The following is a 12,252-nucleotide window of genomic DNA, read 5'->3' as shown; positions in this document are numbered from 1 at the left end:
ACTTTATGCACTTATAAGAAGTCATCTATTATTTTTGTAAATGAATCTAAATCCTCATGTAAAATGCCAGATAGGCCATACTGGAAATTGAAGTCCTCAACCACAGATGAGATCTTGCACACGATGCATTGTATGGATGGGGCCAATGCAGGCTTCCTCACATTCACTCACAAACCTGCCGGGGTATGTCTTGGCAAGTCCATAGCTGGCTTGGGTCAACTGGCTTGGGCTCACGGGGCTCAGTCTGCAGGGCTAAAAACTGCAGAGTAGACTTTCAGGTTTGGACTGGAGCCCATGTCCTGAAACCCCACAAGGAGGATGTGTCTCAGAGCTCAGGCTCCAGCCTGAGTCCATACATTTATACACGACAATTTTTAGTCCCGCAACCCAAGCCCTGGAAGCCTGAATCAATTGACACCGACTCTTGAGATTCAGTGCTGCGTGTTTTTTATTGCAGAGTAGGCATACCCACTGACATCCTGGTTGATGATTATGCCCATGATTAATATGACATGGAACTTTGTCCACTTGTACCTGCACTAATTATTTCAACAGGTCATCAGCTTTGCTCACTACATACAATGGCCCAGATCCATTTCCCAGTCAAGTCAATGGGAGTTTTTCCATTAATTTCAATAGGTGCTGAAGGGCAAGCTTTGAATAACCTAAATGTGAAAGGTTTTATATCCCATTAACCCCTGTGTCCATCCAACCTTCTAGGAAACTATATGTTATTTTTTGGATAACAAGTTAACAAAGGCCTTAAAAGCTATAGGTAAGGTGAAACATTCCATATAACCTTCTTCCATGAAAAAAATTAGCCAACTAAGAAATAAATATTCCTCAGATATAATTAAATTTTCATAAAAGAACACATTTTCAGTAAGCAGACCAAACTATGTAAACAAATGGGTTCTGCATTTTATTTCACACAGGGTGTCTGAAATCCAGGAAAGAAGGATAGTACTTTGTTTAGCTTTGCCAGCTTTGAAATTATCTACTGTACTTGATCAATGGAGTGAGCTATGGAAGTCCTGTCTAAGAAATTATTTATGCTGTTATCTGGGGGGAAATTACTTTGAACTGTATCTTGAAAAAGGTTTGTAGGAAGAAGAGTGGTAATGAAATAAAAAATAAATAAAACTATGGACATTTGTTTTAAAAATTAATAATATTAACTCATACTTGCTCAAATTGTAAATTGCAAGGGAGGCTGATTAAGTCACAAGTGCTCAACACTTAACTAGTCTGAACAATGATCAGGTTTTGGTTTTAATTGCCTTGTGATGTCAAAAACTCTTAGTTACTCCAGTGAAAGGGCTGCAAAATTATAAAAATCACTTCTCTGTCTCTGGGCAAAACACCCCCAACAAAACCAGGGTATCGGTCTGGTTGATAATAGTGGATTTATAAGGATTAAATAAGAGTCCAGAACCCTATTTCAAACCAAAGTAGCCAGGCTAAGTTCTGGGAAGAATCTTCCCTTTCTACCTCCCATTTCATTGCCACTACAGAGCAGGTAAGGCATTGTTCCACACTGGCAGTTGAGTAGATGTGTGGATGCTGACATGCAATAGGGAGGGAGGATGGAGAGGGTAACGCAACAGCAGACTCTGTGCTCATGTAATAAACGCCAGTTTTGCTTCCTCTTGCCTCTATACACTAGAGCTTGCACTGAAATAAGCTTCCATATCCAGCCCCTACTCTCCGTACTTTTGGGCACTGAAAATGTATCAGTTCTGCTGCCAAGATTCCCATCACAGCTTCAGAAGAGGGCACAAGATAGCCTCACTATTTCTCTGAAATATTGTCCAGCAATCCTGTCTATGGCACTGACATTTACAAAAATCTTTCTCTTTTTACAACAAATTTATGGATAAAAATATTCTACACTGTGCATGACTGAAAAAAAAGTTATTTTCACTAAAAATATATAATAGATTCAAAAGTTTCCCAAGAAAGAGATCAATCCTACCTTTTATACCTTGGATACAACAATATCAGTAACCCTATGGTGGTTTGAATCTATTTAATTGTTTGTGCTCAGTTTTTTATGCTCTATTAACAAATAACATGTAGGTTCACATGCAAAAATGTCGAGGTGCATTATGCTTAATTAGCAAGCAACACAAAAAGGAAGCCAACATGATAAGACAACAGGCAAGGCTCAGAGCCAATCAAGGAGCCTGCAGACAGTTACTGGCCATTTGAAATGTTTGATTCTGAGCTATCAGTTACACATTTGGATGACCTGGCAAACACAGATTGTGCAAGCACATGTAATAAAAGTCTCAAACTCAATGAGAACGGCTGTTGATCATGGCAGATTTCTTGAATCCAATAGCATCCAATGACAAAGTATTCCTAACAGGCACTAGAAAGATCAATTGAATGTACTAAAGTCATTTTAATTTAAATATTACTATTTATATATTATTTTCCATTATAAAACTCCTTATTATCTGTATGTTTTAAACTTGAATAATTAAATAAGACATGATTTACATGCTAAGAGCCTATGACCCACTATTCTGTGATACACAGATCACAGGAGTTGCACTGCAGCCCCAAATCTCATTATGGTGCCTTTTAAAGACAACAGCATCTACCACATTTAGCTCTCCCCAGTGGCATTACCCACAGTCAGATCAGGAGAAGTTGCTCTAATATTGCTGATATTTTTAAGTCATGATGACTCTAGGCTGTGGATTCTGAAGCCTCAAGAGAACTGGTAGAAACCCTGCCCCTTTATTTTGCATATATCTGGATTCTCCACCGAGTTGCTAATCCCCATTAAACCAATTTGAAGCAGGACTCCTGAAAATTTGTTTTATATTTTCCAGAATGAAATTTGGTTTGATATAATGTAGTACATCAAATGTAATTGTCTGGTACCTTTATATTACTCTTGTCAATGTGTTTGTCTCTACAACTAGAAAAAGATAACTTCAGGCCCCTCTGAAGTATAAAATATCTCATTTACTCTGAAGATTATGTTAGTTAGAAATGAAAAGGATCCATTATATTATTGAGTCCATCAAAACATGTATTATACGCTAGGTTACTTTTATTTCAGATTAAGGAAAACAACAGACAAAAGAAAGAACAATTATTAAATGAGAGAGAGAGAGAGAGCAAGTGCACAGACTGTCTCTCCGCAACATTCTGTGTATGATCTGAAACCCAGGTGCCTTGCAGAAGTTAGAATCCTCTACACTTAAAGATGTGGTACCCAGTAAACAGAATGGCAACATCTCCTTTCAGTTAATGGCACATAACTGCATACCTCACAAGAGTCAATGAGATTTCATGAAAATAAGATACAAAAGATTGACATTAACAAGAGCTAGGAGGGTGAGAGATTAGAATATACTCCTAAGACTGCAGCACATGATAGAATAAAGTTTTTAAAACTAAAAGGATGGAGCTCTGTTGAAACAGGAGCATTTAAACACTTTTGTGATATATATTTGTATAACCTCATTGAAGTGCTGGATGCTGTGGAATCATTGTAAATATATATCCAAAATGAAACAGCACCAATGACCACCAATAATAATAAATTCTACCTCTTAATTACCTCCCAAGGCTTCCTACTCAGTCATGCCTGATCTTTTGTTTAAGGCCACCTTTACTTGTTGACCAATTTTTTGATGATCTGTATGATCACTTGTTTCCCTGGCGGTTGCATTGCATACATATTCTAAACTAGTGGCTCTTAACCTTTTCCATGCTGTGGCCCCATATTACAATAGAAGAAAAGTTTCAGGAGCCCTCTCCTACCATCCTGGACCTATTTGCTGTGTGTGTCTGGGGGGAGGTGTCAACACCCAAAGGTTGAAAACCAATGTCTTAAAGCATTCATTGGCTCACAAGCTGAAAAAAAAAAGCCAGCATTCTTATTTATCTTGGACTGGCAAGCAGATAGATATGACAAAGTAAAATAATTTTTCCATATCTAGGTTGTATGAGAAAGGCTCAAACAATATGCAAACAGGTTTGCAACCACATTGCAGCACGTGAGTTCAGTGACCTTAACTGTAATTGATTTTAATTTTTTTGCAGCCATTTAATAGATTTTTAAATATTTGTTCTGTTTCATGCAACACTCTGCTCTCAGGATGATGGATATTATATTCACATGTTACCAAGCCATCTCAACAATGGAAGCAATCACTCAAGGAAGAATATGCAACGGTACCATAGGTATGGACACTTTTCCTGGGGAGCAGGGTAGGAAGTAGGAACTCTGTTACCAGAGGCTACCCAAGACATGGGCTGAATCAATTGTCTTTATACCTAGAACCACATTTCTCACAATACCATGCTTTTAAAGAAACCCTAACTTTCCAGAAATAAATAAACAGATAAATAAAAACACCACAACAGAACAATTCATTTCCTGAATTTGGTACCTCGGTGCCCATAGAAAAGAGCCTTCGTGCAGTGGCATCGCTTTCAGCAAATTCTTTCCCGTGCATCATTCTAGTGCCTAAAGTGATTCCACTGGAGGAAATCCACTCATGCCAGCTTCACTGTCTAAAGCTATATGTAGTAGAGTGCAACTAAGTCCTGATCTGCAACATCCTCATGCGTTATTCTAAACACGAGTCTAAACCGTCAGTCATGTAGTGATTTTGTGATATGATCACAAGGATAAACTCATGTTAGCTGATAATTTAAACATGAAGGAAACCCAGGTCTCTAAACATTAAAGATCAGTGCAGTAACCCAGATCAGAAATTTGAATCTCCTCCGATAAAAGCCCTCTGAAGATAGTGATGGGGTTCTCATCATCTGATATCTAGCCTTCCTATGCCAGAAAAAAGTGCACTAGAATTTCTAAGCAAACAATTAATAACTCATTTTTAAGAATGAGGTAATAAAAATGCAGGGAAGGGTGTTGGCAACTTGAGAGCAATATGAGGAAATGGGATGAGATGGCAATCTCAGTTCTCCACAAAGGACAAATTGAATGTAAGAGGAAATGTGTGAAGTCAGGAAGGAAAGAAAATAGTGGATAGAAAAGAGGCAATAAAAACAAAATGGGAGATAAAACAGAAAACAAAAGTGGGCAATGGAGAGAAAATGAGAGTTAAAAGAAAAAAATGGAATAAACAAAGGAGGGAACAGGATAAATTTAATATACACAACTTTTAAGATCAGTAAAATTGTATTTATTTGTTCCTGTGTTCTATTCAGCTATGGCAGAATGTTGTTTCCATGTGTCCAGTATTTGACCAAATATGAAATGAGACTCTGGTTGTGCTTTTCGGGGGGAAAATTTCAAAAGTGCCTAAGCAGCACAATTCCCACTAACACTATTGGATGTGAAAGTCAATGTGACTTGTGCTCCTAAATCCCTGAGGTGTCTTTGAAATCCCTCCTGCACTAATGCATATCTGTAAAAGTGTATGCACTCTAATTTATGTTATCCCCAGATATGGGGGTATATAGTACGTTAGTATGGTATTATCCAGAAATCAAATCAAACCGATTCCAATTTTAACTTTTTTTGTGGGGAGGTTGCATCAATTCCCTACTATTGATGCTATTGTGAATAAGAACTAAGAGCTACTATAAATGTATTTTACAAATGGTTGTTAAATTATCAATCCATTTAAGCAATAATTACATAATATGAATGTTTGATTGCTAACTAATTTTGGTGACTTACCTTTTAAAATGAATAAATATTTGAAGAAAACAGAAGAAAAAGGAAGCACTGCTCAGTTCCTCTCTTGCAATTTTACTCAACAACATGTGATCAAATAAACCCAATATTGATCAAGCAAGCTGTACATGAAAAACAAGTTCTCTTTGATCAAAGCAACAAAAGGAAAAATAAACCTACCTTCGGTGACTCCTATGTCAATAGTTCCTTTTACTTGATTAAAGCACCACAGCACATCCTGCATGAGGTTTCCAAATCCTGCCAGTGAAACACATGCAAAAAGAAGATAAGATGTAACCACACGTCTATATATGGTCTTTCTTTAAATGAACAAACATTCACTAATATCTACAACCACTGCATGAGGATAAATATGTGTTCACCTGGTATCATTCTTCCAGGCAAAATGATAACCTAATGCCGGGAAACTAAAAACATTATGCCTGTGTTTGTGAATTGCCTCTCTGTCTGTTCTCTCTGTGCCATCTTAGGGCTATTTCGAAAACGGTGCAATTGGAGCCAGTCTCCTTTATATCATTGGCAGCATCATAGAGGAGTCAGGAGGCCCTGCAGTCATGCTCTTTGTCACAGCCTCTCTTCGTCAGAATACTAATACTCCCAGTCATTTCCATCTTTGTGAAAGAGACTGAAAAAGAGAGAGAGAGAGAAAACAACAAAACAACACCATTTTTTCTAATTTGTGGCCTACGTAGTTGTCAATTGCTTGGCAATTATCTCTGCAGAATGAAACCATTTTATTTTAAGATCCTTACAAGATCGTTAGATTAATGTTTGCCTGGAAGCTTCTAGTACTTTATAGTTGTTATAAAAGGGCATTCATATTGTAAGCATCTCCATGTAAACAGTAGCAATCTATACTGAACCCAGCATGGTAATATGTTTCATCTGCTGCTGCTCCTCATCTCCTTGAGGGCACAGCAAAAAGTTCTTCTTTGCAATATATCATTCACTCTGGCACACAAAATCTTTAGCTCCAAAGTCAACTTGCTTTATTTTATCTAATATACTACTTTTTATCTGAGGCTGTCAAAGCAATTTAAAATATCAAATTAAGGAGGCTTCACAACAAGCCCGTGAGGAAGGGAAATATTATTATATCAGTTTTATAGATGGGTACACTGTGACACAGAGCGAGGTTAAGTGTTTTGCCCTCAGCAAATCAGAGAAAAATCTCAGAACCCAGAGGTCCTGACTCCCAAAGCTCTTTAACCATGAGAATCACACTCCCTTCCTTCCCTTTTTAGATAAGGATAGAGATATACATATATTAAGATGTAAATATAGGTTAATGATATAGATTAGCTGGCTCTTAGGCTAAAATCCTATGGGGAGAACTCTTAGTGAGATTTCTGCCGTATCTGAATCAAATCCAGAAAATAACCTTTTTCTGCTTTTGTATCCAAACTAGAAAGAATCAAATTGTAGAATTTAGTTTGGAACTTGTGTTTCAGATCTATCCACAGAGAAATAAGGGGTTCAGATTTGATCTACTAGCTTTCTTTCATTCATCTATATGTTATACAGCCATCTGCCTATCTGTCTCTCTATCTGTCTTTCTGTATCACTTTCATATTCCTCTGCACCTTAGTCATCTCTGTTCTAAGATGAACAGACCCAGTTACTTTAATTTCTGCTCATATGGAATTTGTCTCATGCACCTGACAAATGCATCTGACGAAGTGGGTATTCACCCACGAAAGCTCATGCTCCAAAACGTCTGTTAGTCTATAAGGTGCCACAGGATTCTCTGCTGTATCACATTGTGGTTTGTGTTTATTCTGTTAACACATAAGCCTAGAGCGTTTAGTATAAACTTTTAATTAAAACTTCCATAAAACTTTGCAAAATTAGGCTTAGAAAAATAAAAATATTAGCAAGCAAGTTTTATATTGCTTATGAAGGTCAGAATCTATTTTTACACACTTATTTTTGCAGATGCTTAAACATATATACTTGTAAACTGCTCTGACTACTCAAATGGAAAGTTATAAGGTTGTCATCAAAGCTACAAAAAATTGAAAAATATGCAAAGAAGGGCAACTAAAATTATAAGGTGCATAAGACAAATTCCAAAGTAATTGGGTCTGTTCTTCTTAGAACAGAGATGACTAACGTGCAGAGGAATATGAAAGAGGACTATAAAATCATGAATGATGTGGAGAAAGTGAATAGAGACGTGTTATTTACCCCTTCACAGGACACAAGAACTAGAAGTCACCCAATGAAATTAATAGGCAGCAGGTTTAAAACAAATGTAAGAAAGTACTTCTTCACATAACGCACAGGCCAAAAATATAACTGGGTTAAAAAAATAATTAGATGAATTAATGGAGGATAGGTCTATCAATGGCCATTAGCCAAGATAGTCAGGAATGTAACCCCATTCTCTGGGTGTCCCTAAACCTCCAACTGCCAGAAGCTGAGACTGGACCACAAGGTGTGGATCACTCAAAATTGGCCTGTTCTGTTCATTCACTCTGAAGCATCTGGCACTGGCCACTATTAGAGACAGGTTACTGGGCTAGATGGACAATTGATGTGGCCCATCATGGCCTTTCTTTGTATTTTTAAGTAAATCTCACAAAAGTATAAAATGTTCCAACTGCAAAGGGAAAAATAAGTAATTAATTATGAAGTGTTATTGTCTCCTTTAGCCAAATTTGTTGTAACCTTTTGTACACTGAAAATCTGAAGTGTATTAAATGTAACTGTCTAAACAAATAACCACAAAGTAGACATTTAATAGTAGTTAAACAATAAGAAGTTATGCAGTAGCTGTATTGTAAATATATGATAAACAGGGGAGGAGGGAGCAGAAGAACTATAAAAGACCTCAGCCCACATGTAACATGCTGTCATGTCTTTAGTCAGGGCAACTTGACTTAAATAAACCAAGCTGGACTTGACCACCTAATGTCTCAGTAATCAATTATCTAACAAGATCCCATTTATTACAATTCTGTGCAAAGGGTTAACATTAACATTAATGTAACATTAAGACTGAAAAATAAAGCATCCAAATATTAGGAAATGCAGAATGAAGAAGTAAAGTCTACCCTTAACTCTGCTCCACTGCGTTTAAGCCTCAAGTATTATTTTTCTTTATATCATGATCAATAATTTATAAATTAATATAAAATAAACTGGATTTTTAAACACTTCAAATGTTTATATACTGTATGTTATAATAGAGTATATACAGTTTTCAGAACTTTCTTGATTTTAAGTGTCAATGAGATCTACAGAACAAGCCAAGTTTGAACAAAAATGGTGGAGTAGTTCTAAAATTATGAACATGTAAAGTTAAATGGCCAGATTTTGAGATGATCTCATATTTGAGGTGATCCTAGTTGGAAAGAATCTCAATTTTGATATGACTCATAGCTGGCCAATATTCTGAGCCATGTTAGCTCTGAAATTTACCCACTTTTTAAAAAGTAGTCTGAAGCCTACAGAGGGTATGTCCTAATATCACTGCATACATTTGAATGTTTCATGGGATGTATCACACAGACAAAGGGACAATGTCATGGCTGAGAGGCTCAACATTTATGCCCTTCTCTAGAAAATTATTGTGTTTTTTATTTAATATTTTCTACTCATACTGAAGAAATCGATCATTTCCTTCTAAAAGGCTCAAAATTCCTGCTCCTTGGCTGGGTGACCAACCACTTTTAAAGGGCTTCTGAAAGTAGCATTTTTGTCTATTCAATCCCCTGCTTGCTCACAAGAATGGACTTAGGAGAGCAGATGGATAGTGTGACATATTATGAATGCACAAAACCCCTGATTTTCATGTTGACAACTTGCCCAGCTTGGGAGCTGGGATTCATCATCATTTGCAGCCCTTGTTTTGGAAACACTGGTGATTTTTTTTCCAGTATCAAGTCAGTTTAAAAAAAAAAGAAAGTGAGTTTTTAGTTAAAATGTAGACCTGTCAAACTTTATCAACATCCCTGAAAAGTGATGCCATATGACATTCTAATTGTTATGGTAAAAATTAAAACAGGCTGGATTGGCATGCAGCTCACAGATCTCCTGCCAATCCACTGGTCTGTGATACAATCACAGCTGCTTTTATACACTCCTTAGGAATATATTTCTAATTTATATGATAACAAACAAATGCAAGTAACTAACATAAAAATATTTTGATTATCCTTCTTCTTTCCAGTAGGTTTCCACTAGTAATTCAGGCTCTGACTATTTGTGAGAAAGATCCCATGGTAGTTTTTTGCAGAAGTTAACTGAAATTTCTTGGCCAAATTTTACCTCAGGTAATTACATTTTGACATCCTAAATCCTGTACACCCCCTTCAGTTTGAAAGGGATATCTTGCCAAATTATGTCCAACATTACTTAGGTGCTATGCACATTGGCTTCAACGAGAGGTATGAATTTATGACTGAGGGCAGAATTTGGTCTGTGTTGTGTCGTACTCTGGTGTCCTAATGAAGCTACTACATTTCATCCTTGAGTTGGCTGCATTTCTGTGAGGGAATAGGTCATCCTTGTGGTGTTTGTAAGAGCTTCTAACCCTAGTACAGCACTTTGAATCCTCCAAAATGAATACATTTAATATTACTTGGCCAAACCCTGACTTCTTTAGTCACTCCTTACTCAGCCGTTACTCCCAGTGGGCCAAATTCATCCCTAAATGGATTAATTCACAACAGAACTTTTTGCCTTAGTAAAGACTGAATAAAAATGAGTAACAACTTCAGGATTTGACCCTAATTAAATATCTTAGCAAAGAAGATTATGCTTGTGCATACTGGAAGGGGGGGTGAGATGGAACAGAAAGTAGATGAGGTACTTGCCTCATTACTTCTCTGTTGTAATTACTGGGAGAAGATCATTCTGGCCAGTGCAAATAGTTGTCTCAGCCATATAAGATGTTATTTACTTGAAGACAACTGGTTTAGTTTGAACAGGGACTCAGTTTTTCTCTTGACTTATACTGAAGATTCAAGTTGCCTACAAATGTCACAAAAAGTCTTTATCTCCTTGAAACATTCCAATATTAAAAGGTTGTAAATGAAATCCCCTTTTTAAACAACTGAAATGTTTAATTTTTGCAGGTTGTAGTTTTTAAGAGATAAAGGCCTTCGTCTTAAGTCTAGATTGTTGTAACAAATATTATAGAAAACATCCAACTAACTTTTTAATTTGATTAAATTTGAATGAGAACCAACTTATGGTGACCTTCAGAATGAGACAAAAGTTGAAGACACAGGATGATGAACCACAATGTCAAAAGCCAATAGTTTGCTCTTTTAAACAATGATCTATTTTATTAGGAAAAAAATTATTGCCAAGGTAACAGTTCTATCACATGGCTCAAATAGACTCAACATGTTTTGCAACCTCAGTTTCCAAAATATCTTCAAGATAAATGTATGCAGATCACAACTTCTAAGAGGAAAGCTGTACACATTTTCAGAATTGTAACATTTTCAGTTTTTAATTAAATCTTGTATGTTGGGAGATGCACTGGTAGGAAATCTTGGCAATTGGATTAAAAATAGCGACAGACTGCAATACCCCAATTAAAACTGAGTAGTACCATAAAAATGTTCATGACACTGTAGAAAAACAAAATTTGGATTTGTTTTTGTTTCCTACATGAGCTTAGATTTGATTTTTCCTTAATTTTCATCTCCATCTTTTTTTCCTAATTAAATGTTATCTCATTACAGTTGTTCTTCCCTCAATATATATACAGATACATAAAGTCACATATCATATAAGGTAGTAAAGAGGCAACCAGTACTGATTTGTTTCATCATCCTTGATTTCAACGGTCTCCAGAATCACTATGATGTGAAATTTGCCAGTGCTGAACAACTGGGAATTGCGATTGATAACTTTTGGAAATATATTCCCTAGTCTTAGAGAATTTAATTTTCAGATAACTAGATTGGGCAGTTTAAAGAAATAAAGGACCTGAAAAGTAGAAACTAAATAATGGAGCATAATTTTGATAGATGAAACAAATCCATCTCTTGTTAGATTTTCAATTTGATAGATATTCTTTTTGATATTGAAACTCTGCGTCAGCATAACTGACTATTATTTTATTTAGTGGGTCTAAATCTAATGTCTTTTACAATCTTTATTCTAGTGTAAATCCATGGATTTCAGTGGAGTTATATCTGATTTACTGCAGTGTGAGAACAGAATTTGTTTTATTATTTATTACTCATAATTATTATTGCTTAGTTTTTACAGAATACATAATGTTTTACCCACATGTAAGACAAGGTTCCTGCTTCAAGGAATTTAACTCAGGCTAGTAAGATTCAAAAGGTGACATAATTAAAATGCAGATCAGATGGGAGATGTCACAGTAGATATGTCTACATTGCAGTGGGAGCATGCATCCCAGAGTGGGTAGACAAACCTATGCTAGCAATATTTGAGTTGCGTGCTAAAAATAGCGCAGAGCTAGCACAATGCACATAGCAGTATGGCCATGGCAGCATGGGCAGCAGTTTTGGTAAGCCACTCAGGTTCAAATCTGACTGACCCTTGGGTATATTCTTGGGTATCTAGCC

The 12,252-nt window shown here is 36.3% G+C and overlaps 1 protein-coding gene across 1 annotated transcript in view; it reads right to left on the bottom strand.

The window, feature by feature from the left end:
- The window catches only part of PPP2R2B (protein phosphatase 2 regulatory subunit Bbeta), a 291,114-nt gene extending 284,934 nt beyond the window's left edge, over positions 1-6,180 (bottom strand). The window contains exons 1-2 of the mRNA XM_032801480.2: positions 6,058-6,180; positions 5,855-5,932 (exon numbers count right to left, since the gene is read on the bottom strand). Of these exons, the coding sequence (XP_032657371.1) occupies positions 5,855-5,932; positions 6,058-6,067 (88 nt within the window). The 5' untranslated portion in view covers positions 6,068-6,180. The remainder of the gene's footprint in view (positions 1-5,854; positions 5,933-6,057) is intronic.
- Positions 6,181-12,252: the final 6,072 nt, after the last annotated feature.

This window comes from Chelonoidis abingdonii, chromosome 7, assembly GCF_003597395.2.
Source record: "Chelonoidis abingdonii isolate Lonesome George chromosome 7, CheloAbing_2.0, whole genome shotgun sequence".
Taxonomy (NCBI): Eukaryota; Metazoa; Chordata; order Testudines; family Testudinidae; genus Chelonoidis; species Chelonoidis abingdonii.
This window is presented reverse-complemented; position numbering and strand designations above follow the sequence as displayed.